We start from the raw sequence: 19,423 nt of genomic DNA, 5'->3' as shown, positions 1-19,423 counted from the left end.
AAATAAACTCATCATAGATACAGGGACTAAATTTAGTATATACGCCAGACGCGCGTTTCGTCTACAAAAGACTCATCAGTGACGCTCGAATCGAAAAAAGTTAAAACGGCCAAATAAAGTTCGAAGTTGAAGAGCATTGAGAACCAAAATTCATAAAAGTTTTGCCAAATACAGCTAAGGTGAGAAAAGCCTTAGTAATTCAAAAAATTCTAAAATTTTGTAAACAGTAAATTTAGAAATATAACCATATCAATGACAATTCATGTCAGCCAAACTTGTAAATAGTTGTCAAAGGTGTCACTGTGTCCATATATACGGTGCATTTGTAATGATCAACCTAAATGAAAAGGATTATAAAATGTCTATTAAAAGATACTATGCTAAAGCCATACATCTAAGAACTTTGTCATATATCGTACTCTTCATTAACTGCCGCGTATGCGCCATCATCGAAAAGACTATAAAGAAATGTTTTTAAACAGGTGGCATAATTTCAATTAAATGATCCAGAGAAATGTCTTTAGATAATGGATATTCATCTAATTAGATTACAACTTTACCTTTCTGCTTCCGGAAAATACGAGCAGCTGCATAAAGCATTTGCAAACACTTTTGCAGTCACTGCTCAGATCTTTAAATTTGACAGACTGTAACTATAAATTGATCAAAACATATTTTTAGATTTTGTTGAACCGATATGATGTGTAGTTGTCTCAACAAACAGAAAAGAACGAATTGAAGATCTACTGCCCTCGTAGATATATGTCTTCATAAAAATAAAATCTGCACTTAATAAATTTGAGGATAAAGATTTGAAAAAAAAAATGATTCACGAAAATTCTATTTTTTTTCTGAATTCCCCCCTTCCAATTTTTACAGTATGCAGCATCATCTTTGCTGTAAAATTGTTACTAGGAAAAATCTTCATTAGCATTTTTCAATTTCTCATTCCAGTTTTCCGGTTCAAAATGATTTAAGTATTTGTTCCATTTGTCTCAACTCTGCCGATTCTAAGGAGAGTAGTGTATTCTACCGAGGATTGCCAAATGGGAGTTGTTCATAAGAAAAAAAAAATGGTTTTGCGCCTCAGAGTGTATGAATTTTCAACAACAGTGTAAAATTCTGTACACTCCTGATTACACCAAGACAACTAATAATATTCCTGACTTGTAAGGTTGTTTAATATGAAATAAATTACTATCATCCAGTTGAGATATCAGGGACTCAGGAGATTGTAGTGGTCCATTTAGCCTTATTGTTGGAAGCTTAAGCTCGTGACTTGTCTCGGGGATTATGCCACTGTTTCCAGCTGACATTGTAGTATAGGTATCTACAACAAAGAAAACATCAAATATTCTCAAACTATAGTTATGGCATTTCTTATTTCTTTTGAGGATTTATTAAAAAAAAAACCAAACAAACATATACTCTTAAACAATTCAAACGAAAAAACTAATTGACTAATTTATGTACAACAAATGACCGAATAAAAATATGTAACACATCAACAAACGACAACTAACAAATTACAGGTTCCACACAGGGGACAGGCACATACATACATTGTGTGGCGGAGTTTAGCATGTTATCGGGATCTCAACCCTACCCAAACCAAGGATAATGGAATAAGAGTACAGCATCATAACACACTATAAAAATCAGTTGAAACCCATAAGTTGGATATACATAGAATTACATCTTACAAAACCACAGAGTGGACCTGACCGAGTAACAACAAACAGACATCAAGTACTGATCTGAGAGTACTTCCAGTAACTAACAGCTAGTTCAAATCCAATAACAACTAATAAAAATAATTTATCTAAGACTAAATTATCAATCAGTGCAGATCCAACATCCAAAGGATTTGGTGTAAACACGTCATAAACACTCAATTGAAACCATGACCATATACAATGCCAACATACAGGTATCAACAGATTGAATGTGTATATGCATTAAACAATATTATTAAGTTACCTTTTAATTTTCTGATAACCAATAAAAACAACATTTTATATTATAATTACAGTGCTGAATTAGTAAACTCTTAGCATTAGTTTATTTAAAGGATCGATAAGTTTGCCAGGATCGTTTCAAAATTCCCAGACACGGTAAACAGTATTTCTGTAAAAAAGAAATGGGATGTGCCATCCCGTTAGAAATAAGTTTTTTCAGGTATGACTAAACTCCAAAATCAAATCAAATATCAATGGAAATATTCGGTAAAATATTAGGATTTTTTTTTATGTTTCAACGACGCTGCTAAGTTGTTTCTTATGTTACTGTAGAAAGATAATGAACACTTCGCACCTTTTCCTACTTCGTCATAAACAGGTTCTTGATCATGTTCACTTTCGGATCTGTTTCCTGATAAAGTAAAAATAAATAGTTATTAGAAATTGTCATATTATGTGGTTTGATATACCATGACCTACCATTTCATTTCCTGTTAGATATGCTCCGTATGGTGTAATTGACATGAGAGCAAACATTGTAATTCCGGTAAAGTCATGTTGGTTGATTTAAAAATACCTGAACTAAAATCATATCGAAGGAAGACAAACGAATGCTACTGAAAATATGCAGATCTCACAATATTGAGAAAAGAATATCTGTTTCAGACAGTTTTCAAACTGTCACTCCCGGCTGTCTGCTGTCGGAATTTTGTAAACTATGTACACTTGCCATGCGTTTGACAAAATGTCTAAAATTATTTCATTTGCAGCACCTAAATATCATAAAGAAAAGCTTTTCATGCTTTGATTATTACTAATATCAACAACTTGCATTTCCGAAATGTTAATTTCCAAAAAATGATTCAAACCTAGATATTTTTCATATCGGGACGTTTGATGTCTACTCTGCGAAGCTTAGTTTTTTTCATCAGCTGCCTTTTATTGCATACAACATACACCCACTTCATTTGGACGTTGGTGAAAAGCTGTCTCATTGGCAGTCTGGTGTATAAAACTATTTTTTAACCTGTTACCTTTCGATGGCTATTTTTCGTTTGTTCCTCTGTACTATATTTTCTCTCATTAATCTGTTTATTTATTGTAACTCTGTCGTGTAGTGTTGTAATTTTAATGTTATAATTAACACTGACATTAAAGCGGGAGGTATGGCATGCCACAAAGCCAGGTTCAACCTAACATTGTTTCATAAAATGCCCTGTACCAAGTCAGGAGAATGGCCATTGTTACATTATAGTTCGTTTCTCTGTGTGTTACATTTCGGTGGTGTTGTGTCTCTGTTGTGTCCTAGTTCTTTTATATTTGATACGTTTCCCTCAGTTTTAGTTTGTTACCCGGATTTGTTTTTTTCTCTATCGATTTGTGAATTTTGAACAGCGGTATACTGCTTTTGCCTTTATTTATCTACCACACATCCTTATTTTTATATAAAGACTATCCTTGTTGATATTTGAGGAATAACATTTTTCTGTACCAAATGTTTTCTTGTATGTACATGATGTTTTTGACTAAAACTACATAAGACTCAATTAAGCAATGTGAGTTAAACAATCCAGTTAATTCAAACCATTGTTCCACTACTTATAATAAATTGTTCAAATAAGGCTTTTGAAAATAGTGGAATTAATTACTTTTGTAGTGTCAAAAACTTGTTGGAAGTCCTTGATAAATTGAATGCTTATATTGGTAATTGAATCTGTTCAAAGTTTTGATTTTTCTACCCTATATACCGCATTGCCATTACATTTTTCATCAAGAAAAAAACACACACCTTATTTAATGGGCATTTAAAAAGTCAGAATGTGAATATATATGTTGAAACTCTTTTAGGTCATTTTTTGGAAGCAATAAACAAAAGAACTGTCATTTGGACATGCTTTGATACTATATCTGGCCTTGTAATTTTACCAGATAACATTTTTATTCGCTTTGGAGATTCCGTTTATCGCCAGGTTATCGGAATTCCAATGGGGACTAACTGTGCACCACTTATTGCGGACCTGTTTTTTATTGCCACGAGTTACAATCTATGACAAAAAATCAGCAAAGCTCCATCGAAACAACATCTGATACAAACAAATAATAATATTTTTAGATATTATTATGATATACTGGCTTTCAATAATGACGAATTCAGTATGTGTTTTAAAAAATATTATCCTGTTGAACTTACTTTAAATAAAGCTGAAGACATAATCTTTCAATCAGTTTAATTGAAGTCTAGAGCTGGCATGTCAGTTAACTACTAGTTGTCTGTTGTTATGTGTATTATCGTAATTTGGTGTATTTTCTTTAGTTACATCTTCTGACATCAGACTCGGACTTCTCTTGAATTGAATTTTAATGTGCGTATTGTTATGCGTTTACATTTCTACATTGGCTAGATGTATAGGGGAGGGTTGAAATCTCATAAACAGGTTTCTGTCAGCCGTATTGTTGCGCCTGTGCCAAGTAAGGAGCCTCTGGCCTTTGTTCGTCTTGTATTATTTTCAATTTAAGTTTCTTGCGTATAATTTGGATTTTAGTATGGCTTTCATTATCACTGAACTAGTATATATATTTGTTCATGGTCCAGCTAAAGGAAGCCTCCGGGTGCGGGAATTTCTCGCTGCATTGAAGACCTATTGGTTACCTTCTGCTTTTGTCTTTTCTATGGTCGGGTTGTTGTCTCTTTGACACATTCCCTATTTCCATTCTCAAATCTATTGTTAGAAAATCAAACATTTTTCAAATATTTATGATATTGGAGATTTCATTTTATCAAAGACTATGGGATATTTATCCATGATAGAAAATCAGTACATGCACAGCAAGAAGACACAAAAATAAAAGAAATATCGCTTTTGTTAACTTTCTTCATCTCAAAGTCACCATGAAGCTTTGAACATTGAACAAAAACATAACTTTAAGTCTAATGGTTAAGCCAAACATCTGTTCTTAAAATGTCTTGTACGAAATCAGGAATATGGTAGTTGTTATCAAAAAGTTCGTTGCTCTGTATGTTTGCTTTGTTGCATTTTAGTGTAGTTCAATTGGTTCATGCATTTCCTGTTATAAATACGGCGCGAACACAACGCGGGAACGTCTCTTAGGTCTTATATTGTAACGTCAAGACTTTGTGACGTGTCACTTGTATACATGGGCATTATAGATCGATTACATTATTAGAACATGCAACGTTTTATTTCTTAATTCACGTATTCCCGACATTTTGGTGCCATGCCCAATGGATTTCAATAAGCTGAAAACGATAAGAAAAGCGAACTGAAGTGTAGTTACAAGACATTTGAGGAAAATCGACGATTTGAAAAACGAAGCGGAGTTAGCCAGGGTAGATCTTCTAGCAACATTCGAAAGTATGGAACAAAAGAAGAAACTTTTGGTAGATTTAAATCAACAAATAATAAGTGCAATCGATGCAGAGGATATTGAAGAAGAAATTCTCAACACAAATGAGTATACTTTAGATTTAGAAACTAAACTTAAACACTTGCGTATATTCATACAGAGTTTAGACAATTCGATTAATCATAAAAATCAGCAGTCTACTTCATCATATCAAACATTAAATTATGAAGCACCACCTTTTATTCCAACTTCATGTATTGAAAATCAGCAACAGAGTTTTATCGCACCATCACCGTCAACGTTTAGCAATCAAACACACCACCTTCCGAAATTAACTTTGTCCAATTTCAGTGGAAATATTATTGAATGGCAATCTTTCTGGGATTCTTTCGATTCAGCAGTACATATGAACCCGAATATACCAGATATTCAGAAATTCAACTATTCAAAATCACAACTTGGAGGTGAAGCTTCACATACAATTGATGGGTTCGCATTGACAAACGCTAATTATAAGGAGGCAATAAACGTATTAAAAGAAAGATACGGACAATCGAATAAAGTTATACAAGCACACATGAAAGCATTGCTAGAAATCACACCTGGAAATAATAATTTAGCCAGTTTACACGTATTTTATGATCGCATAGAGGCATCCGTATGCGGATTGGAAGCGTAAGAACAATCGCAAGAAACTTACGGCACATTACTAGTCCCAATAATTTTGAGCAAACTTCCCGGAAAAGTAAGGCAACATAGAGCGAGAGATCATGGATCAAACTCATGGATTTTATCCGATTTACGCAAATCTATTCAGAATGAGATAAATATTATCGAAGCAGGTCAGGATTACGGTATCCGACAAAGCTATTCCACCACGCCTACATGTACGTTTCTCGTAGAAACAAATGAATCTTACGGAAAAGAATCATATACGCCAAAAAGAGTCGAGTATGTAAACAGTACCCAACGTGTTCTAACCGCGAAACCATGTATCTACTGTCAAGAAATTCACGCACCGGTGAACTGTACACGGATTACAGACACAAACGAACGAATGGAAATCGTAAAACGCAGCAATCTGTGTTTTTATTGTCTCGGTACGCACCGAGTCAATGAATGTAACTCTAGACATGTATGCCGTTATTGCAAGAGAAAACATCATACGAGCATATGCTATGAATCAATGGTTGGTAACAGAAGTAATTATGTCCAAAGTGGAAATTGCATGAATACAATCGCAAATCGTATCGAAAACGACGAGCATGAACACGAGCGTACTACTAAATCATCACAATCCTTAAATGTTAACATTGTGAATGATAAAGAGAGAAAAACAGAAGACGACATAAAAGTTCTTCACACATCGCATAAGGTACATTCTACCATATTATTAATAACAGCAGTTGCACCCGTTTGGTCCGATCGTATTAGTATTGACGCAAGTATACTTTTTGATGAAGGTGCGCAACGTTCGTTCATAACAGAAGATCTTGCTATGAAACTAAAATTGAAAGTTGACAACACAGAAACTATACAACTATCATGCTTCGGAGACACTGGCAATACTATACAACACCTAGGTAAAGGTACATTACTGGTCGAGACAGAGACGAAACAGAAAATACAAATAGATGTACTTATCGTACCGAAAATAGCCGTTCCGTTCAAAAATCATATCCGCAAATTAGACTTGACTGAAAACAAGTACATTTATTTACAAGGATTAAATATGGCCCATCCGATCACAGACGAAAGTATATTCGAAATTGACGTTTTGATAGGAGCAGATTACTATTGGCAGTTTGTTGGAGACAAAATCATCCGCGGAGATGGACCTACTGCTGTTAAATGGAATCTAGGCTACCTTCTATCCGGTCCATTCAAGGAAACAAGTATCATGAAAGCTTATGATAACACAATAAATTACAAAGAGCATAAAAGATTCGTTGGAAAAAATCATAACGAAAAATGTAACAGAAAAACAAAACAATACACCACCGAGTTAGAAAAAAAAGATGCATGTGAACAAAGTACCGTACAAGACAATCGACCGTCCAAGACTTCACGCAAGATTTAAAATTGGTGAGGATGAATCTACCATCAAATCGAGATGATAAAGAACGAATCAGAACTGTTAACTACCCCTTTTTATATGAACTGTGAATCGTAATTAAAAGTATTAAAGCGTCAAATTTTAAACCACTATACAGAGACAGTAAATATTTTCTATACTATAGAGACTTTAAATTTCAAGAGTAAATATTTTTAATTTGAAATTTCTTATTCACATTTGAGATTGTATTGTATATAGAATTTTAACTTTTTGCGGCCCCTAGAATGTTGTAAATACGGCGCGAACACAACGCGGGAACGTCACTTAGGTCTTATATTGTAACGTCAAGACTTTGTGACGTGTCACTTGTATACATGAGCATTATAGATCGATTACATTATTAGAACATGCAACATTTTATTTCTTAATTCACTTGAATTCTACTATTGCCTATATTCAGATGTAACATCATCAAATAAAAACAGGTTAAACAGAACAATTTGGAAAAAAGTACAAGTTTGAAGCAAAATAGTTCCTAAATATAAGTGTAAATATTAAACTTTTTTTTTGAAAGTTTATTTTTTTCAAAAGTATGATCTAAGGTAAAAATAGACCGCACCATCCCTATATAAAAAGTTGAAAGTCAAAAAAAGTATAGAAAGTGATAAATGCTAGAAATAAGTGGTTGACGTGCTTATAAAAAGAAAAATCACAAAAATACTGAACTCTGAGGAAAATCCTATCGGAAAGTCAATAATCACATGGCGAAATCAAATGACAAAACACATAAAAAACGAATGGATAAGAACTGTCATATTTCTGACTTGGTAGAGGCATTTTCAAATGTAGAAAATGGTGGATTAAACCTGGTTTTATAGCGCTAAACCTCTCACTTTGTTGACAGTCTCATCAAATTCCGTGATATTTACAATGATGCGAAAGATGTTGTACCTAAACTGGCATAAAAATGGAGAATGCTATTGCAAACATTTAAGAAGATTCAAATCCCACATAAAAAACATCGTAACTTATATGACGTTGTCCGTTATTTTCTATTGATGAGTTTAATGTTAACTCCTATTTTATAAATGATCATACACTGAAAGCACGGAGAAACCTTTCACGACTACCACACATTACGAGACATAAAGGCTTATGTAATTTGATGCGACTTTCATAGAATGGAAAGGTTTTGCAAGCTATGAAACTAGGTTCAATTCACCATTTTCTACATAAGAAAATACCTGTACCAAGTCAGAAATTTGATATTAGTAATTGTTATCCATTCGTTTGATGTGTTTGGTCTCTTGATTTTGCCATTTGATTCGGGACTTTCCGTTTCGAATGTTGCTCGGAGTTCACTATTTTTGTGACATAACTTTTTTATGTATTTGGAAAATATTGCATATTCCTGTGGCATTGAATAACAGATCAATTTTGGTGTAACTGGACAAACCACCAACATTTATAAGGCGAAACCACCCCAAAATTGGAATGCGTCACATCCAGTTGCATACGAAGGAAGGGTCGAAATAATATTCCTTTCAATTTGATAGTTGTAGAGAATACTTAAGCTCGCTCACAGGAAAATATGGGATGAACTTCTAGTGAGGGTTATGTTCTTAAATGCAATGACAGGTGACATTTTGTCTATAGTACTTTACAGGAAAACACCAGTGATGTATTTCTTTCTTTTTTTGTAACGATAACAAATATGTTTATTCAATCATTTCCCCATATATAAATACCTAAGTAGGCAAGGTCGCATAATTAGGGACACCTGTATTTTAACAGCCTCACTTGACCACAGAAAATATCAAATGAGTTCAAACTTCCCATAGGTTTACATAACTGTATTTTTAAAAATAACCAATACCATTTATTTTACCTGATACGGATTTTTTATTTGAAAGATAAAAGATGAATTCTGCAAAATTTTATTGAAAGTGCAAATTATACAAAGACTAATATGGTAAATTCATGATGGTTTTAAATCTGAATACTTAAAGTAAACCTATCGGTTTAAAAATATCAATTTATACATTACCTTTGTTTATTTTAATCTCATCTCCTTCGTCACTATCCATATGCATAGGGGTAATATAACCTGAAAAGATACTTTAAAATGTATTTGTGTCTCTCTCTATTGTATTGTGTATTTTCTAAGCAGCATACTTTTTTCTTGAATCACCTTGCCTTAGGCCACACCAATTTGATTTATAGTTCTTTGGGCAAAAGCTCCAAAAAATATGGGGCGAGCGAGCGAAATTCTTTTGAATTTAGAAAATGGGTTTTGTTGAGAAGGATGCTGTTCAAGTTGAGCGAGCGGTATCATTTTCTTTTTAAATTGGGCAATTTCAAAATTTATGTACATGTAAAACAATTTGTAATTTCAAAGAAAAAGGAGGAGAAACATGCTCTAATGCATATAATTTGATGTATTTGTGCCCGTAGTACAGTCTATACCATACCCAACTTTCTGGTTCGCTTTGGTTGGGTAAAGTTTTCACTATTTTGGTCAAATAAGCTTCAACTGCATGAATGTTTATTTGAATTAACACATGTGTATATACATTGTATTAAGAAGACAAAGCGGATAAAGTTTATCAAGAGGAATCATGATAGGTAAATATATTGTATGGAAAAAAATTAATTAAGATATATGTATATATTAAAAAAATGCCCTTGAATAAAATTGAGAATGGAAATGGGGAATGTGTCAAAGAGACAACAACCTGCCCAAATAAAAAACAACAGCAGAGGGTCACCAACAGGTCTTCAATGTAGCGAGAAATTCCCGCACCCGGAGGCGTCCTTCAGCTGTCCCCTAAACAAATATATACTAGTCCAGTGATAATGAACGCCATACTAATTTCCAAATTGTACACAAGAAACTAAAATTAAAATAATACAAGACTAACAAAGGCCAGAGGCTCCTGACTTGGGACAGGCGCAAAAATGCGGCGGGGTTAAACATGTTTGTGAGATCTCAACCCTCCCCCTATACCTCTAACCAATGTAGTAAAGTAAACGCATAACAATACGCACATTAAAATTCAGTTCAAGAGAAATCCGAGTCTGATGTCAGAAGATGTAACCAAAGAAAATAAACAAAATGACAATAATACATAAATAACAACAGACTACTAGCAGTTAACTGACATGCCAGCTCCAGACTTCAACTAAACTGACTGAAAGATTATGATTTCATCATATGAACATCAGGCACAATCCTTCCCGTTAGGGGTTTAGTATCATACCATCATAACATATATGAGAAGAACATAACCCGTGTCATGCCAACAACTGTTTTTAGAATAAATGTGTTTAGTTCCGATGCAAAGACCTTATCAGTGACTCAATATTAACGCCAAAATATGCAATCTTTAATGACTTGACAACAGTATCGTAATTATATCCCTTCTTAATAAGTCTATTTAAAGGTTTAGTAAGTTTCTGAGGTGAATACTGACACCTTTGTGCTTTATAAAGAATATTACCATAAAAAATTGGATGTGAAATACCTGAACGTGTTGAACAATATTAAATATCTTTGAAACAGTTGTTTTCGTATATGGTGGTGATTGTTCGTTGGCTGGTTGGCATCTAGTTGGAACTATTTATTTATCCATAATAGGATCAACATAATGGGAGATGTGAATATTTCAACAACATCTTGAATAAAATAGTTATATTGCTATGCATGTAGATCTCAGTGAAATGAAACATTACCTAAAAATACATTAAGTCATTAAACCACATTCACATGCAATATTATGATTTGGCAAAATACATTTTTCTTTTGCACCTGTACCTGAAATACATGTACATCTGAAACTGGAAGTGGTTGCACCAATGATGCATGCCTTATTTTTATTTGCAGGCCACCACCACTTTGATCTTGAATATTGGAACTCTTAAATTGTCCATTACAAAATAGCTCTGAGTGCATGTCAACAGACTAACAAGGGGATATAGGGTTTCATCAAAATAAGATTTATATGTCATTTATTTCAAATCATGTGAATTTAATACAGATAGCTCAATCTACGTCTGTTGTAGTACGAGATTACTCTGATGTCTAAAGGCTGTTTTGACAGACAAGCTGGGACTATCGGACAACATATCTTGTCAGTCTAAACAGCCGGTGTATATCAGATTAATATCGGACAAGACTGACTATGTCTGTTGAAACAATGATCAGGAATGACAATGGTTCAAATGAATACTGTTGTGATCGTGGTCGTCTAATAAAAGATTTTATATTTTGTCTTCTAGAACAGGTCTTCATAGGTAAAACGAAATTCATTTCGAATAATCTGCGTTATAAACTACTTATCCTATGCAATGATCTGACACACATTAATGTTGGCATCCCGATTTTTGACCTTTTATTAACAAATCAATTGATCACACGTGCGTTTGAATTGATAGAGGCAATATATGGAAAGAAAAACTTCTACGAGAGAAAAAAAATGTCAAGGATACACTAATTTTGGAGCGGCATTCGGGCCAAAAATTTGCAGCAGCGGTAATTATCTTATTTATTGAAAGTAGATTTGTCCAAAACAGGAGCGGGCAAATCCAAAGAACTATTAATCAAATTGGTGTGACCTTCCTATATAACATACATGTTTTGCTGAATTAGACACTTTAGTAAAAACAGTATTAACACTTTCTATTGTTTAATTATCAAATAACGTCATATAGAATTTGGTACATTTCTGATAGATAAATCACGTAAGAAAAAAACCCCAGGATTTATTAAATGAAGGCAACGTCTTGGACATATCTTTTTGTTCAAGGTCAATATCTTACATGAAAATTTACTTATATTGGCACAAATGTGAATTTCTTTCCAGTTGATCTTTTCTTCTACCCTGTGTTTAGCGTTTCGTAAAAAAACAAAAAAGGCAACATTATATCATTAAATAAACAATCTAGATTAAAATAAATTAATATTTAAAGTTAAACTGATCAATTGAATACGTTCGAATATGAGGCAACCACATAGCAATATCATCTCAGATACATTACTTATTCTGTCAAGCTATTTGGTATCTTAATTATGACGTTATTTTTATCGAACAACAAAAGACTACGATTTTTTTTAGTTTTCATGCCAAGAAGTATTGTAACAACATAATATTCAATAAATAACTAAGACATCCTGACACGACATACATTTGCACGTAGACGAGTTATGGATCTACATTGTCATATCTCTCTTTCAAGATAATTTAATTGCAAGTAGGACCGAAGACTTTGTTAAGATATGGAACGATTTTTTTATATCCAAAACGCATACAGTCATGCATTTGGATATAAAGAATTGTCGGATATCGTATGCTTGATTATGGAGCTGTAAAAATAATAGAGTAGGTATGATAAGGCCAGATGTTTTGACATTATGAATTTAAAAAAAAATCTACCGAATTCATTTTATATGTTTAGTTTTGATGTTTTATTTGTTATTGTCATTGGATTTTGTCAAATGTCTTAACGTTTGTAGTTGTAGATCTTATTTTTTTCTGTTATATTCGTGTGTTATGGTATTGATATTAATCATCCAGATCATTTATTAGATCTTAGTTTGGATCGATGAAGTTTATACGATATATTTGGTTTACAGTTTGATTCAGAAGAACACCGACATAGCTAAATAATACAATTAATTAGCTTATCACTTCTACAATTTGATATTAATTAGTATTGTAATTTTTACTGCTATTAATAAATGTTAGATAAGTCATACAAATCTAGTCTTGAATTCCATCCAAATTCTTTCTTAATTTTGGAACTCGTTTTAATATTCAAATGTGACGTCTCTTGGGCATTGCACTGGCTTGGCTAACACGGCTGTGTATTTTTGTAATGTATCCGTTCTAATTCTGAAGCTAGTCACCACTTCAGTTTAATCATTTATATCTATTACATAGTCATTTTATAAAATTTCCTGTGTTCAAAAGTATGAATTATTCTAAATAATAAGGATGTTCTTGTTCAAGGTGGATTACCCTGGTCCTATTGGTCACAACTGTTTTGGAAATGTTTGGTCCTCAATTACTATTCAACGTTGTTCTTGTTTTAGCTTTCAAACTTTTTCCATCTGAGCTTGACTGGTAAGCTTTGTGTGGATGTAACGCACGTCTAGCGTATTAAATTGTTTAATCTGGTACCTTTTGTCGGCTGTTATTCGCTTGTTTCTCTGTCCTATATTTTCTCAAATTGTTTTTGTGTTGTAGTCTTGTCGTGTAGTGTTGTCATTTTGATGTTATAATCAACATTGTCATTAAAGCGAAAAGTTTTGCATGCCACAAAACCAGGTTCAACCCACTATATTTTTCTTAAAATGACCTGCACCAAGTCAGGAAAATGGCCATTGTTATATTATAGTTCATTTCTGTGTGTGTTACATTTTAATTATGTTGTTGTGTCGTAGTTCTTTTATATTTGATGCGTTTCCCTCGGTTTTAGTTCGTAACCCGAATATGTTTCTTTCTCTATCGATTTATAAACTACAAACAGCGGAATTATACTGTTGCCTTTATATATATGTTTTTATGGTGATGTTTAATTTTGAATTATGGTTCAGAGCCTCAGACTTCCAGGACTTATTACGAAAAAAAAGAAGAAAAAAAGAGAGACATAAATAACCTTCTTTGAAGAACATTAAAATTAAGAGATAAGCAAAGAACTTACCTATCAAGATATAAGCTACTGAATGTATACAAAAAAAAGAATGTATAAGGAAATTACTCTTATCCGTGTAACTTGTGTTAAGGTGAGAACATAACCAATATACATGTTGCACAAACTTTTATATAATGACCATTTAAAGACAAAATATTTATTTGGAAATGTTGATGCTCTCATAGTTTTATCCCTAAAGTGTCACGGTTATTTCGACCTGTATATACACGTATCAAAAAAACTATAAAAAAAAATAGAATATAAAGGGCAACACAATAGTCTTTGTTGAAAAGTGTTATACAAACGTGTTTCTTCGTGAAAGTAACAAAACTGAATTGCGGAGCTATTGGATTCAAGAGTGTATCATAGTTATATCAATTTGTCTTCTTAATTACCTGCATCGACCATTTGACTTTTTCTTCCAACAAGGCCATCTGAAAAAAAAGTGCCAATTATATTTTGTAGTCATCACACAAAAATATCCTTTATTATTAAAACAACTGCAAATTTGGAACTTGAAGGTTTTCTTTATTTTTCGATTTTTGAATAAAATACTGACATTAATATTAAGGATTATCGCCTGTCATTGTTTGTGATTTTTGTCAGATTTTTCGGAATCCTCTGGTTTTATCCATTTGAATGTTTAAATAATTTTTACCCATTGACCCCCATTTTTCATTTTATATATCTTTTACTTGTATAATTATAAGCCATCTGTAAAGTCTAATAAAATCTTTGTTATTTTTTTATTAGTTTTAGAGAACTAAAACGTGTCAATGACAAAGCTATGAAAAGTCAAGAGAGAACCTTTTCCCACCTAAAGGTCAAGGGCTAATATCTCGATAGCAAGCACATTGACATATATATTTGTTTTACCTTTTTTGTTCCTTTATTAATTCCCTACCAATACATACTAGTCGTAAGAAAATCTTGTTATTTTGAAACTGAGAAGCCAACCTCCTTAATATCTAAATTTGTGAAAATAAATTTGAGTCATTAAAACAATAAAATGTGTAGAGTAAAACTAAATTATGAGCTCAAATCAAACCAAAGACAAATTAAGGAAATGAATAAGTTTTCATTAGTTTTTTTGAGTGACATATTTGAACTTATTTAGGAAAAATAGAGTTTAAAAGGCTATACAGTTCAAATAAGAAACCGAGTAATATTTATCAGGCAGGTGGAACCGGTGCAAACCATAGTAGGAAAAAAATCATTTGTTAGCCACTTTAGGCATAGGGTAATCACTTTCCCCCTTTGTGACCAAAGCACATGCAGTTTTATTCAAACTATTGTTTTTATTTTTTTTGTTAACATTCATAAATTCTTTATTGCACTCTTTGCTGTTTTAACAAATTACTTAATGTACAGCCTTCCATCAAGTATCCGTGTTACATACAATTATTACTGAATATCCAGGAAGAATATACAGAAAAACTTATCTTATTTTATACATTTTTTTTCTATAATTACCTCATAAATAAACATAACATCATGTAAAATCTCATCGAAGTATTTAAAGATGTTACAGAGAAATTTACAGAGAAATATCCGTTATCGATTCTTTTAATAAAATTGTAAAACATGTGGAAGGCAATAACAATCAAAACCAAGGAGTAAACAAAGACTACAACAACCAAGGGACATTTACATCAACAGTAATATGGATAATAAATAAGAAACAACACAAACTCCACTAAAAACCGGGAGTGAAATCAAATGCTTCGGAAAGGAAAGCATTTCCTGCACCGTATACGGCACCCGTCGTGTTATTTCTTTGTTCAGTTTGGCAAGGATGGAAGGTTATTATGACTGAGATAGAATATCAGATATGACTTCTGACACACTTTTGTCATAATGGCCAATCAGCTCATGATGGCCACCGTAAAATTTCGCGAGTGATGACCATGATTTGATTGATTCATAGCCCTGTCTTAGCAACTTTTGAGAAAGTAGTAATCTTCGTTTTACAAAATCAATGTACTTTGAGCTAGCTCTAGAGTAAAATATCAATTGAGACACATATACTCCACATGCTGGTGCCGCTGGGATGTTGCTACACAGAAATTGAAAGTTGACTCTAGGAAAATTAATATCATCACGTTTGTCACGAATTTTGGTATTCAACCTACCATCAGTAGTAATTTCGAGAAAAAGATCTAAATATAAAGCAGATTTATCTGTGTCGGTAGTATTTTTAATTTCAAGTTCACTTGGATATATTAAATGTAAGTGATCACTGAATCTATCATTATTAAGAGACAGTACATTTTCAATATACCGAAAGGTGAAATTAAAAGACTGGGCTAATTTCTTTTCTCATTTCTGTACAAGCCCTTTGATCAGATCTGTTTCATAGCAATATAAAAACAAATCTGCAAGTTGAGGAGCGCAATTTATACCAATTGGGATTTCACATTCCAATAGTCTGTTGGAAGACCAAAACTCCAAATTCAACAAGTAGGTTGTCAATTAAAAAGTCAATCATGGCAGTGATATCCTCTTCGGTGTATTTTTTCCTTGACTCTGTATGGTTTTTCACAAAGTAAGCTGAATTTCTGCCTAAAACTAGATATTTAAAACGTCTAGTGCCCTTTTTGTTAAGGAAACATAAGCTGACGAGTTCTTTCAGTCGAGCTTTAAGTTTAGTATGTGGAATAGTGGTATAAAGAGTTGAAAAATCAAAGGTTTTAATGTTGGCACAATGACTGAGATTGTAAATTCACCAATAACTCTTTTCAGTATCCACATATGATTAACACCACCTCTTGAATATGCCGTTTCGGAATATTTCTGAAGTCTTTCTTTGACTGCAGTTAGTATGGTAGTAAGAACTTTAGAAAGGGGTTTAGTGAACCTGCAATATACCTTTCCTTATAAGGATTCTTGTGAAGCTTAGGAATCCAATATAAGGATGGAAAATCCTGGTCTTAATCCTTTGGATTAACACCAAAAGAAATTAGACCCGATTTGCGGTTTTCCAGGATTTCCTGCTTCGTAAGCGTACTTAGTTTATATGTATGATTTCCATGTGTGTTATTTATTCCGAGTTCCTTAATCAGGCATTCAATGTTGTGTTTCTTGCAAATAAAAACAATATTGTTTGAGGCTTTGTCAGCTGGAACGACAACATATTTGTCATGGAGGCAAGCTAACTCTTCTATGACCTGAGGGTCTTTAAAGATGGAAGGAGCTTTGATGCTCATTGACCCTTTAAGCTTACTTACTCTATCTGATTTTACTCACTCTGAAAGAGTGTTAACCTCAACCTTTTCTCTTTTTGCCCAGTTTTTTGCATAACCCTCAACAAAATCCATTAGTAGTTTAAAGTTCTGCTTCCAATTGATTGGCTGTTGCTCTCTGTATTTAGGACCCTTGGACAAAAGTTGTCTCAACTTGTAGTTATTAGCTATGTTTAGGTCTAAGAAATTACATGGCCAGCAGAATTCTACACAAAATGGGAATATGAACAGGCACAATCAGGTGGTTGACCTTTGAGGTCATCAATATTTAGATTCTGCAACACTTTTTGTGATTGAAAATTTTAGATGCAGCAGGGTTGGTGTAGGAATACGATACTATAGGAGAAGAGTGATCCTTAAAGTAAGATGGAAAGTTGCTTTTTACACTTTTATGGTAATATTACTTATATTTATAGCATCACTACTTTCGAATATTTGAAAACAGGTCTGAATAATCTATGGTTAGCAATATCCTTCAACATGGCAACTATTTTATACTTCGTAGATCGACTATCCGTAGTGTGGCATTCTTCACACGCTTTCAATAGAGAGTTCAGTCTGGAAAGCGGAAGTGAGTACAGTTTAGAGCGAATGGGACGCATTCCAAGAGGGTAATTGATATGTTCGGCAAAGCCATCTATAGAACATTATGCATATCAGGTGGATTATAGCGACGATGTCCATTGCTCCTCGGTCGAAAATGAATGACATACAGCGTGATTACTGTAATTTTTGTTAATTCATACCATTGAATTTATTCAATTCTTTGGAAGTGTTTGTTAATACTAAAGAATGGTAAGTAACATATGTTTTTTGTTTGTTTCTTACAAACGTTTGCCATGAATTTTTATTTACAAATTTTACCCCAATTTTATTACCTTTGACCAGTCTGTGACTTGTGCGTGACCTTTATAATGTAAACATTACAATTATACGTATTATTCCTATATATAATATGTTCTTATAGTTTCCAATACAAAGAGAAAAACATCATTAAACATATGAAAATGTACAAAAGCTTTGTTGTACAGATACTATGATAGGATTCATGTTGAACATTGTCTAATCATTATTTATTTTGTACATTTTTTCCCCGCCTTTTCTTTCCAAATTAATGTTATACTTCACTTACATGCATACGTAACTTGCATTCCTACATACATGCATACAAACTTACATATATATTCATTCACACATATGCTATTATTCAAACTGTTGTTAACAATACAAAATATTATTAACTAAATATCCAATTTGTATACAATTTTTATCATATGCTGAATTACCAGTTATTGTCTAAATAACAGAGCATATTTATATGACACTTTATCTATTCTACTTTTCAAGAAAGAAATTATGAGCTTTTTTAAAGCAAGCGCAGACATGTCTTTGATTTTGATGCAGATTTTTTTTACCTTCTTATTAAATCATAGAGTTTGCCATAAATAAACCAAACTACCATTCCGGTATTCTGTAAGATCAATATAAAATTTAGATAGCTGTAGAGTTTGAATGAAAATCCAAGTTGATTTGAAAACGTTATACCAATCTTTAAAGATGACTATCTGCATTTAACCTAAACGGAAAATCTTTAGCTTTTTTACCTATAAATTAAATTCATAGATTTGACAACAAAACATGTATACCAAACTACTATACAACATGGCATTCTGTTAACTCAATATATAAATGAGATGGCTGTAGAGTTATATGAAAAAATAAGTTGATATCAAACGGTTATACAAAATTTTAAAGGTGACTATCTGAATTTGGCCTAAACTGAAAATGTTTGCTTTTTTACCTTATATTTTAATATATAAAAATGACAGCAAACTACGAAACAACCTGGTATTCTGCAATATCAATATATAAATGAGATACATGTAGAGTTATATGAAAATCCAAGTTGATTTGAATAAGTTATAAAATATTTTAAAGGTGATTTTCTGAATTTAACCTATACTGAAAATTTTATCATTTTTTAAACCTATTAATCATATCCATTTATTTGACAGCAAAACACCGAACTACCAAACCATCTGTTCTTCTGTAAGATCAATATATACATGAAATAGCTGTAGAGTTATATACAAATCCAAGTTGATTTG

At 32.6% G+C, this 19,423-nt stretch overlaps 1 protein-coding gene across 1 annotated transcript in view; it reads right to left on the bottom strand.

The window, feature by feature from the left end:
• Window positions 1-1,136: 1,136 nt before the first annotated feature.
• Window positions 1,137-19,423, bottom strand: part of LOC143055182 (uncharacterized) — a 39,226-nt gene continuing 20,939 nt past the window's right edge. Inside the window, exons 11-14 of the mRNA XM_076228321.1 lie at window positions 14,469-14,507; window positions 9,428-9,487; window positions 2,314-2,370; window positions 1,137-1,330 (exon numbers count right to left, since the gene is read on the bottom strand). Coding sequence (XP_076084436.1) covers window positions 1,137-1,330; window positions 2,314-2,370; window positions 9,428-9,487; window positions 14,469-14,507 — 350 coding nt within the window. The remainder of the gene's footprint in view (window positions 1,331-2,313; window positions 2,371-9,427; window positions 9,488-14,468; window positions 14,508-19,423) is intronic.

The sequence above is a fragment of the Mytilus galloprovincialis genome, chromosome 12 (assembly GCF_965363235.1).
Source record: "Mytilus galloprovincialis chromosome 12, xbMytGall1.hap1.1, whole genome shotgun sequence".
Lineage (NCBI taxonomy): Eukaryota > Metazoa > Mollusca > Bivalvia > Mytilida > Mytilidae > Mytilus > Mytilus galloprovincialis.
Note: the sequence above shows the minus strand (reverse complement) of the source record. Positions and strands in the feature narration are given on the sequence as shown.